Source organism: Malurus melanocephalus, unplaced genomic scaffold, assembly GCF_030028575.1.
Source record: "Malurus melanocephalus ecotype Western Australia unplaced genomic scaffold, MMel_1.1 scaffold_309, whole genome shotgun sequence".
Classification (NCBI taxonomy): domain Eukaryota; kingdom Metazoa; phylum Chordata; class Aves; order Passeriformes; family Maluridae; genus Malurus; species Malurus melanocephalus.
The window spans coordinates 781,929-801,245 of NW_026623541.1; the positions used below are offsets into that span (position 1 = coordinate 781,929).

The 19,317-nt window shown below is 44.8% G+C and overlaps 3 protein-coding genes across 4 annotated transcripts in view; 2 read left to right on the forward strand and 1 right to left on the reverse strand.

Annotated features, from left to right (window-relative positions):
- Positions 1–2,869: 2,869 nt before the first annotated feature.
- On the reverse strand, positions 2,870–11,151 carry CCR9 (C-C motif chemokine receptor 9). Its single transcript, XM_057377294.1, has 2 exons — positions 10,851–11,151; positions 2,870–4,289 (listed from the first exon to the last, which is right to left on the reverse strand). Exons 1-2 carry the CDS (start codon positions 11,149–11,151, stop codon positions 3,115–3,117), a joined length of 1,476 nt encoding a protein of 491 aa, XP_057233277.1. The 3' UTR covers positions 2,870–3,114.
- GLB1 (galactosidase beta 1) overlaps positions 11,047–19,317 on the forward strand; it is a 42,242-nt gene continuing 33,971 nt past the window's right edge. Inside the window, exon 1 of the mRNA XM_057377296.1 lies at positions 11,047–11,203. Coding sequence (XP_057233279.1) covers positions 11,150–11,203 — 54 coding nt within the window. The 5' untranslated portion in view covers positions 11,047–11,149. The remainder of the gene's footprint in view (positions 11,204–19,317) is intronic.
- TMPPE (transmembrane protein with metallophosphoesterase domain) lies at positions 11,140–18,957 on the forward strand. 2 transcript variants are annotated; one of them, XM_057377297.1, is made up of 3 exons: positions 11,143–11,203; positions 13,273–13,415; positions 13,884–18,957. In XM_057377297.1, exon 3 carries the CDS (start codon positions 13,973–13,975, stop codon positions 15,287–15,289), a length of 1,317 nt encoding a protein of 438 aa, XP_057233280.1. In that variant the 5' UTR covers positions 11,143–11,203; positions 13,273–13,415; positions 13,884–13,972; the 3' UTR covers positions 15,290–18,957. The 2 variants fall into 2 exon arrangements, with proteins under 2 accessions (XP_057233281.1, XP_057233280.1); XM_057377298.1 differs by lacking the exon at positions 13,273–13,415 and having other exon boundaries at positions 11,140–11,203.

A 19,317-nucleotide genomic window follows, 5' to 3' on the forward strand; every position in this document is an offset into this window, starting at 1 on the left:
TGGCACACACAGGGTAATATTTTGTGGGGGGACCWTGTGAAGCTGCCACAAGAGAGTGGTATCCTCTGCATTAGTCCTTGAAGTGTCACAGGGATGCTTTGAAGTCCAAATATAATAATAATTCCTGTACTCTCACACCCTTCTGTCACTTTCCTGCTCTCTGAAAAAGGCACTTCCATAAAGATGTCTCTGTTTCAGGCAGGAGCAGGCACCAGGYAGGCAGGTTTGCCTGCAGAGAGTGAAAGTTTCTCATGGGCTCTCGCAGCTTCCCCCTCTTGTACCACAAGCAGGCTGATGCTGTGCTACGTGACTGCCTGCACTGTGGAGACAATGCAGCACTTGGAACAGAGGCAAGTCCAGCTGCCCCTTCAAAGAAGAGTGACAGCCCAAAACTGGGAACATATAGGAAAAAATGGCCTTAAAAAGAGGGGTGGRGTGCAAAGCTATGGAAGATCTCAGGCCTCTCCCAGGACTTCCAGCAACTGCTCCGTGACCATCCTGCTAGAGCTGTGGGTAAGGCATGAGCAGAGTCCCATGGGATATGTGAGGGACCACGGGGCAGGGGACACAATACTCTTTGCCAGTGAGAAAACCTCCAGTCCTGGGAGAGAGCATTAGGTGAAGGCTGGGGACACCTAGTGAGACACAAAAGGGATTGTGGTAGGATAAATCAAAGTAAAACATCAGGGCAGWGGGACAGAGGAGCCCAAGAAGAGCTTGACCACAAGGAGCTGTGCTGCTGGAAGACAGAGGCCCCCAGGAGATGGAAAAGGGAGTAATGGCAGAAAACATCACCGTGACTGAGTCCTTGCTGTGTGCTGACCAACAACAAGGGTTGGTGATGAGGCTGCARCCAGAGKGGCACAGAGAGGCAGCTTCCCCCCRAGTTTGTGGTGAGAGCAGCCTGGGGAGTCACCAGCAGCTGCTGGACCACARGCAGCTGTGGTGGAACAAACCCCAAGAGAGAAAATTGCCCCCAGGGAGGCTGAGCCCCCAGCTCCCCTCRGCAGTGATGGGAGCAGCCTGACTCACAGCAGGATGTGCATGACCCAGGGACAACAACTTTGTCACCCAAACTGCTGCAAGTTCATTGCCGTTTCACCACCCTCAGCAGTTTCACCTGCTGATTGAGCATGAATATTTCCCACTGTGTTTTGAGGACTGAAGAAGCTTTACTTTCTGTGAGATGGCCACGAAGTTCAAATTCCTGGAGCTGGTGAGATGCTGGCAGGGAAGAGGAGCTTGCAGSAGCTAAGGTTTGCACACTTATTTGTTTGCACAACTCAAGGGTTCTTTGGGGGCCAGGAGAACCCTCTGTGTAGGAGCACTGTCACCCCCAGTCTCAGGAAGGGGTAGTGCAGCTGAGCTGCTGTGGGGAAGCATCTGCCCCCAGTGTGTTCCTTTCTCCCCTGCCCTGAGAAATGTGCCCTGCCACCCCTCACCTCAGGTGCCCAAACCTGCTCTGGTGCCTGCAGGGTTCTCAGCTGTGGCTTCCAAACCCAAGGGTTAGATATGTGRAATAAACCCTCTTAGCAAAGTTTTCTTTTGGCCTCTTTTGAGAGGGATAAATGCTGTGATTGCAAATAGGTTATGTATAGGGATCCAAAATGGGAAGGGTGTGTGGGCAAGAAACAACCCATTCATCTCCTTGGTGTATGTGTTAGTGGCAGTTTATTTAACAACCAGTTCATCTCCTTGGTGTACGTGGCAGTTTATTTAACAGAATTTCAGCTTCTGTTTGCTGAGCACAAATCGCAAAAACCTCACAAACCCTTCTTCCACATACAGAAAAAAATACGTACATCTTTGACAATTTATATTCCTGAGGAAAAGGTAAAAAAAAAATCCTAATAAATGTATGTGAAATTTCAACTCCATCTGCCCAGGGGTGCTGCTAGAAAAGCACCACCAAACTTTGCAGAAAGCTCTTGCTTATCAACACGTTTTAATGATAAACTCACAATGAAACCCCTTTTTCCCTGAAAGAGCTCATTAGCAGAAAGCAAACCAGGTTAAATGAGATTATTCAAAACAAAGCCTCCTGAGCACTACAACCTGCAATTGAAGACCAGGAAGTGCAGGCTGCTGGCAGGTGGGCAATGCCATGGCCCTGTGAGGGGGAACAGATAAATGATGCCCTGTGGAGTCAGGCTGTGGGGTGCATTACAGCACACCCCTGTTGGGAACTGCAGCCTCTGCCAATCTGATGTCTCAGCCCAAATTTCATTGGCTTTGATGCTTTATTACTCTCTGTCTTACTGGCACTAGGTTCATTATATTTTCCAAAGATATCAGTGCATAACTAGTGGTCAGTTGCACGAAGCATTTGGGTTTTGTGTTCTGGTTTATGACAGCTTTGCACCATACAGCAAATATMCTTGGGACAGACAACTCAATGTCTCTGAAGAACTTAACTTTTTATTGTGAGGGGTGATTTGTTTCCAGTATCAAAATAGGAGCCATTGCACCTAATATCACAAAGCKAAAATACAGGAGAAAGACAGCTTATATTCTGCAATGACCACTTCAWGTACACAAACAATTGGCTTTTCTTTGCAGAGAGAGATGCCTATGCATTTGCCCAGGCACATAGAACAGCATATTTTCACAGCAACAAACCAATGTTGGAACTAAAGGCTGTTCTCCTTCCTGGTGTAGGAATCTGGCAGGGCTCTCGAGTCAGGTCACTTCAACAGGGGAGCCTGGTATCAGGTTTGACAGCAAACAAGGGCTGAACCCCCTCCTGCTGCTGCCAATGGACAGCATTGCTTCATCTGCCTCTCCTGCCTCATCTGCCTCTGTTGCCGCCATAGCTGGGATTGTCACTTCCCTGTGAGACTTGTTATTTTGGGTTGTGGTCTGAGCTGCAGACGGACCAGCTGTTTACAGAGATGGCTTTGGGCTTCTATCAGTTCTGTTTATAGCAAGTATSGTTCCATTTTGCTGCCCTCCACCAAAGGTTTTCTGTCCTCCAAGCCATCAACCCACAGTTGGGTCCTGCACAAAAAGGACAGGCCCCCAACCCATCCCGCTTCTCTGGGATAATCTTTGGAGTACACAGGTGGTTTCCAAAGAGTTTYGTACTTCTCTGGAGAGGAAAGGGTGAGGACTAACTTACAAGATGACTTTGCAAGGAGGGGACATGACAGAGGAGGTCAAGTGAGTGTTGAGAATCAGGGAGTTCCTCACCCKCCGCCTCCCCAGCCTGGCAAAGGACCAGTTTGAGCTGTGCTCCTGGCTGTCACAGGCAGAGGAGTGCTCCTGGCCCCTGCTCCAGCAGCAGCCACAGCTTTGTATCATCCTGCACAGAGCCATCCTGAACCGCTCACCAGCAAAGACGTAGAGGAARGGGTTGAGGCAGCTGTGKAGRAAGGCAATGCTCTGGGTGACCTGCAGCCCAATGTCCAGCTGGCTGGCAGCCTGACAACTGTGCACCACCTCAGTGTARGTGTTGATGACTTTCACCAGCAAAACAATATTGTATGGGAACTGAGACAGGAGGAAAGCAGTGATGATCATGATGAYGATCCTCAGCGACTTCTGCTTCTGGGATCTTCTAGCTTGTAGGAGGGTGTTGATGATAAAGGCATAACAAATAACCATGACAAGGAGCGGGAGGAAGAATCCTATGATGACTTTCAAGGCCAGGACCGTAACTCTGAAGCTCACACTGACGTTTGGCGGGTACGTAATTTTGCAAACTGCTACGTCCCCCACCTGTGTGCTCTGGCTGTAAATGATTTCTGGGATGCACAGGCTCACGGATATCAGCCAGACAGMCAGGCACATGAGCCTGCTGCGCAGGAGCCACCTTCGCTTACAAGTTTTCGCTTTCATTGCTTGGACAATAGTGATGTACCTCTCAAAGCTGATGCAGGTTAGAAGCAAGCTGCAGCCATAGAAGTTGATCTTATACAAGCTGTTGACGACTTTGCACATGAAGTCCTTGAAGACCCATCCATCAGAAGCAGCCTTGGCCCAGAAGGGCAAGGTGAATAGGAGCAGGAGGTCAGCAATGGCCAGGTGCAGCAGGTACCGATCCACCAGACTCCTCCTGAAGTGGTATTTGCAATAGACGAGCACAACCAAGGCGTTCCCCACTGTGCCCACAGCRAAGATGAGCCAGAAAAACACTGGCAGGAAGGCTTGAGCAAACTGCCTGGCCTGCCCCTTGTTGCACATGAAATCTGTGCTGTTCACTGCATTTTCACTCAGGGACAGCATCATACTATCATTCCTGTAGTAATGCAGGCTACTCTTTCCAGGATGTGTGACCTGCAATAGGACATCTAGTAAATTTGTGTGGAGAAGGCCAGTAAAGAATAYATTTGCCCCTCTCCATCAGATGCAGTTGAAGATGCCTAAAATATTCCATTTCAATAAGAAAGTGCAACACTGTGCTTCAGGTTGCTTGAAGTGTGCAGCACAGCAMAGACTTACAAAAATGACCCATTGAGTAAGAAACTCTTTACAAAAGTTCAGTTTCACTACGTCCAGCCAACTTCAGTTATTAAAAGGGCTGGTGAAAGCATTATCTCTGTCAGATCACTCAACAAATGGCTTGCTTGACTTCAAATACATAACAAAACTCAAAATGCCCAACTTGGAAAGAGGTGGAGAAAAAGTCTATGTTGCTGCTATGTTGGGATGGTACCAGGGGCTCAAAAGAGGCAGAAAACTGATAGAGGCAAAGAGTGAGGGAAGGAAAAGGAGATGAACAGTGACATAGCTGTATACTCACTACACTTGCAGCTGCCATCTTCAGCCAGATCGCTCCTCAGTCCTGAAGGAAGCTCTGTAGCCAGGAGAGGAAAGAATGAGGGAAAACAACTGATTTGAAACAACTCTGAAGCAGGACTGGACTCTTTTCCTCATACTTCTTCTTCTACGTTTAATAAAAACCTCAACTCTTCGAAAAACCTCTGGCCGGAAGACAAAAAAACCACACAGAAATTGGTGTCGCTGATTTGAATTATTCAGCTATTTCCATTTTACAAATTTACATTTAGCCTACATTAGGTCTTCAGCTTCTCTGTAGTACTAGGCTGATTAAGTCTTTTGATGTACTACAGTCACACTGCAAGCTCATTTTTAAGAAGCTGTAGACTCCSCAGTGTGAACATGTAAAAAAGCATTGTATCTTCCAAAACATTAATGAGAAAAAAATGAAATGCATCTCTTAAATTATCTAGCAACTAAGAAGGAAAAGTACCTGGCTTTAGTAGTAGTTTGCAGTCTYAAATATTTGCATCCTGTACAGCAAGTGATTAATCTCTGCCTGCAACTTCTCTTTCTTATCTGTGAGTTTAGGCAGAGTGCTCATTGCTGTTGGCCTGCAAAGCTGACCATTATGCCCCAGTAAACAAGAAAATATTGGGTTCTTTTTTTCTGCAGATTGCTTTTCTAGTCAGCCTCCCATCACAAAAGGTACCTGAGCCTGGTGGGCTTGATGGAGGACAGATGTACCTAAGTATTTAACATGTCCTGCACCAGCCTGTCTGTGACAGTGCCTGGGAATGAAGCCCAGTGACAACGCAAGGTGGATGAGAGCTATGGGGGATCTTCAAGTAGCAYAGACCTTCCCTTCAGACCCTTTCAAAAGCAGGTCATGTAACCGAGAGGTCACCTTGCAGAGYCAAACCTCTCACCACAGCAGAAGTTGGACGGAGCCAAACCTCTTCCATGGGGAAATGGCCCATGTTCATGCTCTGACTTCCCCCTGGCTGCTCACTGTGGGCTGACTAAAAGCACCTGTGTCTGTCTGTGGCTAACAGAAGACAGTCAGCAAGCTCCTGATTTCTCCCCAGAAGCCACTTCTAACATGTTACTGCAGTGTGTTCTGAAGGATGCAGACCTGTGGATCCCCAGGGGGCTTTTTAATGTTACTTTCTTCTAGCTCTCACACCTATCTTAAACCGCAAACAAAATTATTGTAACTGGGACAGTTTGGTGGCGGGGGAAGGTGACCTGTAATTCAGTTTCCTTTCCTTTCCTTTCAGTCTCCTTTCCAGCCATGGAGGCTGCTCATGGGAAAGAGAGACATGAATAGTGGAGGAGTGGGGGGACTCATTGGGACAGTTTCTCTAGGGGAGCCAGCCTGGATGTGGCACCCAGCAGTCATWCTGCGCATGTGATGTTTGCTCTTTGCACCTACAATTAACCTTTGAGCTTTTTGTGATTAAGGTGTGTGTTTGATCCCAGAGCCCCAGCCTGATTAGATGTGTCACAGACTAATTGCACTGTGGTTTTCATATTTTAGATGGCTTGAACACAGGTGGCAATATCTTTTTTTTTTTAATTTTTTTTTTTTTAGTTTTGTTTTTTCCTGGGAAAGCTCTTTGATAGCAAAGGGACAATGTCTCATATAATTTTTCTGCTTAYGTGCATCATTTAACACAGGGAGAATCAGAGGATGCTCCTAGGCTCCTGCAAAAAGCTTTCACTGGGGAAAAAGATATCCTTGAACAAGAACTGTCCCTCTGTGAAGCCACCTGTGTCTTCTTGGGAGGCTGGGACAGGAGTGAGTGGCCAGGTCTAGTCCTGCCCACTCCAGGTTGACCCACAGGCACAGCAAGATCTGCAGGAGCAAGGATCACAGGGTCTGTGTCATACCCTGCAATACCAGATGCTTTGCAAGCAACAGCAAAATGGAACAAAACAGAAGTRTGCCACCTTCAAGAGGAAAGGCAAGGCTATTTCTGCTGCAGAAAGTGGGGATTTCCAGGGCAGGACTGCAGGCAGCCACATGAAGTCCCTACTTCATATGGTGGCATATCTTTATGTGACAACCATCCAGAAGAGTGTGGCAGGAAAGATTTGGAAGAGGAAGGCAGTGAGAAGTGGTTAATAAATGTATGAACTTGCACATCTTATGTCTTCTTTCTGCTATGCTGCCATGCAAATGATGCTGATTTAAGTTCCCCTCTCTGCAGAAAGTCTGAGCACCACAGGGTTTTGCTTTATTGATGGTGTTCAGCTGTGACCAATGCTCATTTGACTCACAYTTCAAGGAAATTTCTAAATCACAGTTCAGGCTCAGCTCCAGTTATGGAGAAAATTATTCTGGCTAGGTTGGGTTGGGCTCTGCCATTAGTTGGCACCATGCTCATGTCAGCAACATGGCGTCTCCTTCCAAGGGAGAGGAGCCCAGGATGCTTCACACTCAACAGCAAAATCTTCCCTAAGGTGTCTGCATATCTCTAATAATTAGTTGTCATCCTTCCTGAAACAGACACAGGTTTGTATGATGATACCACTGTGTGGCACTTGGCCTCTCACCACCTGGGCCCTCCAGTAGGAAAACAGAAGTGGGGGAACAGCTCTCAGCCAAACTCCAGGGCATCTGCTAAGGAAAGCACAGGTGTGAAAGCACAGCAGTAGTCTCTGGGCTCAGGAATGAGTTACTCTCAGCTTGCAAATGGCTTCCTTACAGTGCATTCAAGGTAATTTTCCTTAAAACAAGCTAGTTTGGCCCTTGGTACAATCCAAGCTGATTCAGCATCTGGAGGTCTACATTAACTGCACTGGGTAAAGGCATGCCCTGGGCAAAGCCTCTGATGCAAAGGATTTTCACATCCTTTGGTCTCTCCTTCATGAATCTGAGCCCTCACATTCAGGATTCAAGTGACTTTAATCAGACTTATTTAATTCTCCCTGGAAGCAAGGTAATAAGTATAATTTAACTCACCACTTAACACAGCCCCACTGCACTAAAAGTCCCCAGGGCAGATAAATCCTTCAGACCAGAACAAGGACAGCTGCTCATCCAGTTCATTACTCTTCTACCACATGCCATTTGTCAAGAGAATGTTGCTGACAACAGCAGCTTTTTTGCCCCTGGGAGGGGGAACAGAAGCAAGAACAGTGAACACCAGTCCTCTTACCAAATTTCTGCCAAACTGGTTCCTTATTTGTATCCTCACTCAATGCCATGCACTGTTAATTCCTTTAAAGGCAAACCATAGACAATGCAGTCAGTTCTTGCAATACCAGCATGCATTGTGACATAACTTGTGATTTCCCCATAGCTCATATCGATGCAAAACTAAGCATCTGTTTTCCTTAGACACATATTGCTTTCATGATCATCAAGAGAACTTACAAGCAAAACGCCTTTTGTTTGTTTGTTTTTGTTTAGGTTTTTTGTTTGTTTTCTGGGTTTGGTTTAGGTTTTGGTTTTTTTTTAATTTTTTTGGTGGGTTTTTTTTGTTTGTTTTTTTGTTTTTTGTTTTTGTTTACAGTGAGAAAATTAAAATCACCGGCACTTCTTTCACACCTTCTTTTTAACTTCGGGGTGCTTAATATGAAGCACAATTTCGAGAGATTTTTAAAACTTCTCATTTATTGCACATATTAATGACAGAGAAGTACTTAGCTTGATGTGCTGACCAGGTGCTGGAAAGACTACAGAAACAGAACAAAACTTGGGGTTCTACCCTCTTCTGAGCCTGGCCAAGAAGTTTACTTTTATTCACAGTGAAAACTGCACTGGGTTTGCAGTAAATCTCTTCAACGTACCTGTTTTCCTTTCCTTAGATAAAAGGAGGACATTATACTGCTTCATTCCAAGCACCTGTTTCAGAGGTTCAATAACTCCTCCAGTGGTTGCTTAGGAGAGGCTGTGAATGCAATTCACTGTCGCCTATGAGGAGGATATTTGCACTCCATGAGATCAATGCCTCTAACTGCAATTTCAGCCAGGGTACTTTCTTACTATTCAGACAACACACAGGTTCCCGGGGATTTCCATACTGAGCAAACGAAAGAGTCTTCTTATTCCTATTTCCCGCATGAGTACACAGTCATTAAATTTTTCCTTCTCTTCAGAAAGGAGAGTTAAAGGTGGAGAGTTAAAGTAAAGGTGGAGAGTTAAAGTAAAAAAACAGCTTGAAAACTCTCTGAATGAACCTAGTAATTAGAACATCCATCATAAAAAATTATTGGCCCAGGTGAACTCTTAACAACAGCTGGAAAAACACTTAGCTTTGGCTGTGGGGATAGGTTGCAAACACAGAGCTTGAAAGAAAAAGAGTGTTATTTACATTACCCTAAGTGTAGCAATATTTCTCCACAAAAAAAAAGGACAGGTTTAAAGTCTAGGTACTGAAGATACACAGTTTCTAGTTTCTACCACAAAATATATATACATATTTCTGTGAACCCAATTCCTGTTTGCTGGCAAGGCAAATTTAGCAATTAGCAATTTAGCAATTCCTGTACAGAGCCATGTCAGCAGCAGCTCCTTACACAGAGGTGTTGTCAAGTGAGAACAGACAAACCAGACTCCAAAGGCTGGTGTTAAATATTCCCATTCCTGTCAGGTCTTCATATTCCTGTKCTGWATATTCTTAATTGAMTTGGAAGCTGYCTGGGCCTGCTTGCCTGGTTTGGCATATTCATTTTAGAGTAAATGTTCTTTTGGCTGCATCTGTTCTCAAGGGATATAAAAACTTGACATATCTCAGGTCCAACTACTATTTTAGGCGAAACACTGGCTTTTTATTCACATTGTAGGCTGGTTCATACTTTGATTTTTAGCTCCTGAGTGTTTGCCTGCAGAAGTGTGCAGKGGAAAGGGATAAAACAAGGCTCGCCAGGGATGAGCACAAGAATGGCAACCAGAGTTTGAGAGACTGCATCAGTGAGATCCTTAGTTGGCTACACAAGGCACTGGGTACAAGGAACTGCATTCAAAATGTTTCTGCACACAGCATGAGAAACAAACAAGAGGAGCTTGGCTCAGCCCCAGAGATGCACCATCACTGGCATAAGTGAGCCTCCAGGTAAGGATTAAAGGACAAACAAACAAAGCAGATGCCATTGCAGAAGTCTACTACAGGCCACCCAGCCAGGATGACAACACCAACAAATTAGTCTTTAAGCAACTAAGAAGTACTTGTAAATCAACTCAGCTGATAAAACAGGTCCATAAGATTCCTCAAAAACCTCTACTTCTTGGTACAGATACCAAGGGAACTTACTGGGAAASGTGCCCCCCTTGATTCGTTGCTTGTTAAGAGAGGGTCTTGTGGGCAAAGGAATGATTTGTGACTTTCTTTGGCACAACAACCAAGGAACAATCAAGTTTTACATCTCTGCTGATAGGMGRAAAAGTGCCAGCAAAACTTCAGCTCTGGATATGAAATTAGCAAATTTCAGSCTGCTCTGGGAACTAGTTATTGAGGTCCATTGGAAAAATGCCTCTTTCCATTTTGGTTTTGTTGGGTTTTTCTGGTAACTCCATTCCCTTCCTTCCCTCCATCCCCTCCTTGATCCTGCACTTTGTCATCCCCTTTCCGAAGCATCCTTGCCCATGAGGTGGAAATTAGCTGCATGGATGGAATGYATTAGCTGCATGAGTGTAGAGCCACCTCCCCATCTTCCTTCTGTTCCACAGCCATCCGCACCTCTGGAGCTGTCCTGTGGGTTGGGAGAACCCTCTTCCCTCTCCTTGGCGTGGCTGGCGGTGTGTGAGGCCTTTCTGCCCAGCCAGGATGGCAGAGGTGGGTCTTYTATCATTCCTCTGGGGAAATGGGGCAAGTCCAGAGGAACTGGGCCGGAGTGTGGTGCTGCAGATGATGGTCTGATCAGTGGAGGYTGAAGAAYAGAACCAGCTTTCTGTCGYRGCATCTTTTRTKTGRGAGCAATCTTTGGAGATGTACTCGGCATTAGAGGGTGTATCTTGATTTCAGCGCTGGGCTCCCAAAAGAGCGCTTTAACACGGCAAGGAGAGCACCCAGGCCCAGTGCATCCGGTCAGGATGATGGGCTGCCCAAGGCASGTAAAGCTCAGCAAGACCTTTCATTCCTGGAAACTTTTGTGTGGGAGAAATCTCTGGATGTATTCAGTACTGGCGGCTGTATCCAAAAGCCTGCTGTGAGCTCCTGAAAGTGCGTGACAGTGCTTTAACACGGGAAGCAGCGCAGCRAGCCGCATCGCCTCAGGCACAGGACGGGCCGCCCAGGGGGTGTCCCGGGAAGCGAGAGCAGGAGGAGGCCGGGCTCCGAGAGGTGGAGCGCCGCTGCCGTGGGTGCCGGTGGGGAGGGAGCAGAAGGAGGAGGAGGAGGAGGAGGGGGGATGCTTGTTGTGCGCCGGCCGTTTCCCGGCGGAGCCGTCAGCTGACGCCGCCGTTTCCTGGCTGCCGCCCGCCATGCTGCGGCTCCTGCTCCCGCTGGCCGCCCTGGCCGCGCTCCTCCGGGCGGCGGTGAGTGCCCGCCTCGCCTCCCCCTCCGCCWGGAGCACCCGGGGCAGCGGGGGGCGGCTCTGGAGGGCGCGGGGTGCTGGCGTGGCCGAGGGAGGGCTGGCTGGGGCCTCCTCCCGCCGCCGGAGGAAGGCGCTTCGCCTCGGTCCTTTTTTAAACCATGAGCGATTCGGGGCTCGTGGACGGCGCGCAGGGCGCGGGTGCCAGGCTTGTGGCTGCGCCGAGGGGGAGATCCCGGGGCCGGAGCAGGGAGGGCTCCGTGCCCCTCTCCCGGCTGGTGCTGAGGGAGGGTGGCGGTGCCGCTCTCAGGGATGATGGCTGCGGTGGCTGCCCCGGTGGCCGGAGCGGTGCTGCCAGCCTGGACTCTGCACGCCCGGGAAGCGTGGAGGCCTCGCTGGGCAAGCCGGGGCGGTGGGGAACCGGTACCGGCACTGCTGGCAGATCCCGTGGGAAAACTTGACTTGTGCTGTGCTGCGTGAGAGGAGGGAAAGGGGTTTTTCCTGTTCTGCATCGGTTCTGTTGTAGCCGCCTTGTCCCGGGGGATACCGTACCACAGCCTAARGACAAATCGTCGGTCTCCGCAGTTCTCGTGGTTTATGCCTCGAGTCTGAGGCAGAGTGTCACTGTTACCTTGGTGGATGTTGCAGTTGGATGGGGGCACAGGTGGATAGAGGTGTATGAAAAGTAGAACAACATAATCTGAGACTTTTATGGAAGGGAAGATTGGGTCACGGTTAGTATGGTCTCTGAGGGGTGAGGTTGTTCCAAAATTTTGAAGGTGGCAGGTAAGAGGAATAGAGAGCCAATACTCATCAAATTTGGTACGATTAGCATTTTGGGGGGATTTAATAGGTTAGTTTCAAACAGATAAAGTATTGTAAAAATACGTAGTTTCAAGAATTTGCTGCCATGGGAGGTTGTAGAAGCAGAGGGTACTTAACAGATTAGGAAAAGAAATGGATTTGCCAAATTTAAATACATCAGGTTCATAAAGGTCCAGAAATGACTATGCAAGGATTTTGCCCTCTAACATCCCTAGTGTAACAGCTTTGTCAGCTGACGGAGCATGAGGGAGCAGACCACTAACAGCATTTAGTGGTCTGTCCTTTCTTTAAACAGCRTTTCTGATTGCTGTTGTCCAGGCAGAATATTGCCTAGTGTGTAGATGACCTATGGACTTGATTGAATCAGTAGGGCATTTCTTGTGCTCTGATCTTCCTAGCTCTGTGTATTTTCTGTAAAGGCATATGTGTAAAATAGCACTATTTCTCAAGAATAGTTTAGTAACAACTGAGAGGGCTTGGGGAACTGCAGCTGGCATGCACAATTTCTCTTATCGACCCACAGTCCCATGACACAAGCAATGACGGAAGGTGTCTTTAAAATTTGGTCTRGTCGTTACAGTAGCTCAGGGTTCTGTCATCACAGAGGTGCTAATATTCTTTTAAATTAGCTTGGGAAGGTACATGCAGCAGATAAGCAACCTGTCAAACTGGGGTTTGCAGTCTTCTGGGCTCAGGCTTACTGCTGAGCTCTACAAGGCTGCTTTTATGCCCTATTTCTGAGYTATTTTTGACTGTAATGATTGCTAGCTTTTTCTGTGTGGATTGAGGGACAGGAAGTATTTTAAAAACAAGTGTATGCTATTATGGGACTGTTACGCCAGACATGATCTGTATTGTATGTTATGAAAGACGGTCCGAACTTTTTTTATCTACAATTAAAATAAAACAATAGATTTTTTTTTAAATAGAAATATGCAACCTGAGCATTAGTAGAAACACTGTGACTGAGCAAAATAAGAGCAAACCAGGGAATTCTGGTACAGTTCAAACATAAGTGGTGCTTGCTTGTTTGTTTTCAGTCTGTGAGCAGACATGCATTAGACTGTGCTCCCTTCTAAAGGAGCAAGTTGGGTGGTGTTTTAATCCCTTTTCAACTTAGTTGTATCCTGTTAGACCAGGATATGCTAAAACAGGCGTTGAGTCTTGGAAACCGTACATGTAGTGGAAGTGAGCTGGAAGCTAGTAGCAAAACACAATATGAGTTTCACTGATCCTACTGATTTTCAGGGCTTTGGAGAAATCTGATTCACTACTGCGGGCAAGGATATCTGCTGATACATCATCTACAGTTTTTGGGAGCACAGTTGCACCTGTTCCAGAGGGGATTTTGCTGCTGCTGTAGCTTATGTTGGTAGTACCTCTCGCATTTGGTAAGAATGATGTAGGGTGATGCCTGCTTTTCAGGTGGAGCCAACTGCTTGGCAAGAACAGAAACCATGTATTAAGTTAGTATCAGAAGCAATTTAGTCCCAGAACACATATGGGATTTATAAATTCTACAGTGGTTGTTCCCAATACTCATTGTATCCCTTCTGACATGTGTTGCCATCTACCATGAGGAAGTCCTAATGAGAAAAGAACATTTTTTAAAAAAGCGTGGCGTGGGAGGTAGAAATTATTTCGGGAGGCAGACAGGGAGCTTGGAAGGGACTTCCAGAATCCAATCTTTTTTGTGGCCTGATTCACTCCACGACATCTCCTTTGTGTCTTTATGACAGTGGTTCTGCATGACCCAGCATCCTGTGTAGTATGTAGAGTAACAGTCCTTTATTGCAGTCTGGGAAAAAAGGGAATGTATGTAATGTTTTAAAGCGGCTCATACTGGTTCCTGGTTGCAGGCTTTGTTGACCCAAGGCATCCCTTCATAACTGCATTATTGACTACTGGAGACTTCTGCTGAATAGAAGGGAACRGTCAGGAAGCAAAGATGATCTCCTTCAAGCAATTACCCATTGAAGCAAAGGCTGCAGTGGCTGCAGGAGTGGTTTTCTTCTCCATGATGCTATCGCGGAGTTACCTGGCGGAAAAACTCGATTTCAGGACACGGCGCTGGCTTCTAAGGCTGCAAATGGCACTGTTTGCTAATACACTCATGTTGATGGGATCTCTTCATGTTTGGAGAAGCACAGTCACCATGTTCACCAGGTCTTCAGCTACCAGCTCCATCTGTTTCATGCTGTGGAAAATAGCTGTGTTCATGTTTCTWGCTTTGGCTCATTCAAGCTTCTTTACATTGCTGTTTCTTGTTGCAGAAGAGCCCTATTTCTTTTCTTTAGCTGCCTACACTTGCCTSGGGGCCTATATTATTCTCATCTTTTTCCTCTTCACCCTAGGCTCTGTAGAGCAGGCTTACAAGTTCTTGGCTGGGAGAGGCACTAAGGCAGGCACTGGCAACAAGAACAGAACAGCACTGAAACCAGTTCTGGCAGTCTTGCTGACTGTTGTGCTGACCGTTGTTGGGCTGTTAAATGCTTCCCAGCCTCCTACTGTGAATTCAGTGGAGATTCCAGTTCACAAGCTGCCCTCAACAATGAATAACCTGAAAGTGGTGTTGCTTTCAGATATCCACCTGGGGCCTACAGTTGGCAAGACCAAGCTTGCCATGATAGTGAGAATGGTTAAAGCTCTAAAACCAGATATCACCGTGATTGTTGGGGACCTGACCGAYGCTGAGGCAAAGATCATACGACCTGCTGTTGAGCCTCTTGGAGAACTTGATTCCCCTTTGGGGACTTACTTTGTCACAGGAAACCATGARTACTACACCTCAGATGTTAGCAACTGGTTTGAGCTGTTAAAATCATTTAACATTCAGCCATTGCATAACGAGAATGTGAAGATTGTTTCRCCAAAGAGCACTTCTGACTGGTTCTGCCTGGCTGGTGTGGATGACATTGAAGCAGATGTGTTGCGCTACTCAGGACATGGCATGGATCTGAAAAAAGCTCTCAGAGGTTGTAGCAGTGAGCATGCAATAGTGCTCTTAGCTCATCAGCCAATTGCTGCAAAGTGGGCCCTTCAGGAGCGTCCAGACATTAATCTAATTCTCTCTGGCCATACTCAYGGAGGGCAGATTTTCCCTCTGAATGCTGGAGCTTATCTTCTCAATCCGTTCTTTGTTGGCTTGTACAAAGTTGGGCAGAACACCTTTGTCTATGTCAGCCCAGGGACGATGTACTATGGAATACCCATGAGGCTGGGCAGCAGAGCTGAAATAACAGAGATAATTCTACGTTCTCCTTGAGGAGTTTTCCATTTGACAGACTRATAAATTATTTTTTTTTTGGCCAGTATATTGGCTCTTCTACTACAAAAGCAAATCCTTTGTCAGGGAAGCCAGAGAAGATGTGTTGAGCTGAACTTCAGTAGGTTCTGTTAAGTCTGAGCAGAAAACACTAACTGTATCTTGAGCCTATGAAACAAATTTGGGGCATGTTAAACTACTAAAAAAAWTAGGTCTTTGAGTTTATTATCGAGATTTTGCATTTGAAGATAACACTGRTGTCATGGAGATAATGTGTGTCCTGTGCATGTTAAATAATATCTGTGTCCTGCAGCTATTTCATGTTTCGRTGTTTGCTATCTAGCAGGCAGCTGCCTTATCAAATCTCAGGCAGGTGAACTTCTGAGCTTGTGCAGTGAGGTCACTTGAGCATATTTTGCAGAAAGGCCTGCAAGAGTGCCCACTGAGTGTGTAAACTCTAGAAGGCTCATGCCAGATTTGTTATGGGAAAAGAATAGTTTATGGGGTTTTTTAAATTGAGGCTTCATATCTTTATCCTGCTGGCTGCAGCATGCACCAGGGCTTCCAGTGTGTGCTTCTTACTAGTACAGTAAGCTGCCAGACATCAGTTCTGAAGCTCAGTTTTGTCCAGTTAAAAWGACTGACACCAAAGGGTGAAGGTAGCTGTCTTTCTCAGGCGTTTTCCCCAGAATAGCTGGGCATGCACAAATTACTTACTGAAAATAGCTCTAATAAAAACAAATGAGAAAAAATTAAAAATTAATTGCTGTCTGAGCATACAATACCTCCTGATATAAAGCACTAATTCCAAAGCTGAAATACTCAATGTCTTTTGTCTTCATTCTATATTTTGTTCTTTCTGCATAATTTCTCCTGTCATTTTTCTCTTACAGAATGACGTACCTGCTATTTGAAAACAATGCAAATAGGTTAATGCTTGAAATTTGTTAAAGGCTYTAATATCTCAAGTAAATGATGTCCTCTTTTAATGAGACTAAACTCTGCAGCAGGTGTCTTCCCTAAGAGCATTTGTGTGTCAGTGTCCTGGTTGTCTGATGGACACACAGCAGAGTAGCTGGTACAGGATAATGAGAGCTRGAGGATTTCTTCCTGTCTTTTATAGAAAGTCTTAATATAAATTAACATAACTATGGGAAAATTGAGATATTAGAAAATATTGATACAAACATTCTTGTTTCTGTATCTTTGTGTTCTCATAACAAAGCCAGGATGTAAAATAATGTGTGAATTTTGTGCAGGCTGATGAAACACTTTACTACTGCACATCTTCCTCTCCTCCCTCACCACATTGTTGCTGCATTAAACATACCAAACAATTGGAGCCTGGGAATGCTGCCTCTGTAGTCTGCAGCTGTAGCCACAGGCTTTCCCTTGCTCTGCCTTTCTGCCCAGTGGTACCCAGATTTCTCTCAGGCAGACCCATGTTCCATGGGATAAAAGAGCAGTTCTCACACAGGAAACTGAGGATGGAAGACCAGAGCTGTGGTGTTCAGTCTTTTGCTGCCTTCCTGAGCCATCCTGAAGCAGACAACCATAAACACTTTGTTTCTTTCCTCAGCTTCTGTTCTCATTTTGAAGGAGATGTGCGGGGGTGTGTTTGAAAAGTACTATATTGTAAWGTTGAGTTTTTCTGGAAGTGTAATTTTGAAGTTTCACTTCATTGACTCTAGACCTCCCCCAGTCAGTTTCTAAATGCTAGGCTGGTTTTGTATCCTTTTCTCCAGTACAAACATCTTACATTGTTACTCAGGAATAATGAGAAATACTGTAAATGKGTTTTTAAGGTCAGTGGAATTGTTGGAGAGTCCTTTTGTTTTCAGTCCTCTTTTAGGCTGAAAACTGAACACTTTATCAGCCAAGCTCTCTACTTGCCAGATTAGATAATTTCTGTTTCCTGCCACCTATAATTTTGTAAACTTTTTTTTTTTTTTTTTATGCTTGTGTGATAATATCTGCTTAAGTATCCTGAAGTTTCCATGTGTATTCAACACTACCCACTGCCCTTGTGGGATCCTTCTGGGGCTTTTGGCAACTGACTATCCCAGTCAGTGGCATAGTGTCAGATGGTCTCATGTAGAGAGAATTTTGCTAGCCTGTAACCTTCTGTTTACTTGTCAATATGGCTTTAGTTAAAAGCTGTGTTCTGCATTTAGTGGTGCGGAGTATTCCCACTAGGCCAGTAGTCCAGGAGGATTGTTTTTCACTTGATGCACTGAGTGTTATTACCAAATTGAGAAGACTAACAGTTGTAATCAAGTTTCTTCAACAGTGCCATTTGTGGGACTGATTTAAATGGTGTCAGTTTCTCAATGAATTCCTAGTGTTATTTACTTTTTTTTTTCCTGCCCTTTTTACTTCTCTCTTCATTCTGATCAAGTGTGTGCAGAAACCTAGCTGAAGGGGTCCTTCCATCCCAGGATTTTGTCATTACTTGTATGTGCCTCTCTTACAGGATAATTACATGGTCTTTCAGCAGCAGATATGCATCCTCTTAGGAATGGTCATATTGTCATTTCATAAATTTATTGCGTTTTCCTGATGTAATTTAGTTCTTGCCCATTTTTTGTGTGTCTGTTCCTCTGAAAGGTTGTTTGTTTGGTGATTACTTATTACTTAAAATATTTTATTTCTGTGCCAAAACACTTCAAAGCCTTTTCTTTTTTTGCTTTTTAAGTATGAATGGAAAGTATCCTAGATCAACTTTCTGTTTGTTAAAAGGAATGAACTGTTTCTATAATCTCTCTAATCAGCAATCTTTAACTGTCCTTCAAGGTTCTTTCTATACATCTTCCAGTTTGATTTGAATGTGCACAATGCAGACCTGTGTTCAGTATTCCAGATGAAGAAAAATTGCTGTGCTGCTTATTTTGTAWTTTTTTWAAATTTTTTTTTGTAAATTCTGTGCACGTGTGTATAATGTATTTAATCTGGAGAATTTAGCTAAATGAATATATATTTCATCCTATAAAAGGCCAGTTGATTGGGGGGTGAAGAGGAGTTAAATAGTCAGAATTAATAGAAGAATGTAATAGTATTGTCACTTTGTGGAAATTATATTTATKATATAATTATTATACAATGGATTTGAAAATATGTAAATTGTGGTATAACAAATGCTTTAAGTGTTGGGATTTAATAAAACTTTATTCTTATAGCAAGAAGGATGCCTCTAATGACCTTTTATTTTGTACCAGTATGCATTRTAGCAGTTCATGCTGAACAGTTTTAACACACTCAACAAAAATCTACCGACAATAAACCTGAGTAGTTCTGGAAAATCTTACACCCCCACTGTTAAGCAAGGCATGGTGTAAGTGGGAAAGGTGAGGCCATTATTATGTTTGCCTAAAGGCTATTAGGAGATAAAGGTGCAGTTTGAAGGGGTGATGCAGAGAAAAGGACCACTGCAAGGCAAGAAAAAGGTTACTGAGAAAAGTTTTTGGAAGGAGCAGAAGAAAAGGAGTGGTTTGTGGTTCTCAATTTTGATACTTAATCTTTGGGATAGAGAAGGAGGTGTTCTGTGATTGAATGGTTTGAGTAAGAAAGGCTAGAAAAGTTTCACAGGTAGAGGATTTGTACCCACATTTGTTTGCTTTCCACATAAGAAGAAAAACCCTGTTTGTAAATTTGGAGAATGAGAGGTTCTTGCCACTGAAAAACAGTTCTGTATATTGAAGATGGGAAAAGAATCCTATGTCGAGAGACATGCACATTATAAAATGTTAAAATAACATWAAGGTTGCAAAAATAAATTTTTACTTGATTTAAGAAATTTTTAAATTTTTACTTGATTTACTTGATTTAGCTCTTTCTTTTTCCATGTGAGTCTGTTCTGAGAATGTAAGGTGCAACATTATTCCATTGCTTGTAGARTCTGAATTTTCAGCTGGGCACTGATTCGATTTGGTATGAATGAACTGGCACCCCAAACAGTGCTGTTAATGTGTGTGTTGAATCAGCTAAATKAGCAGACCCACTACCCCATGCTCTAGGGAGATGGAGTGGGA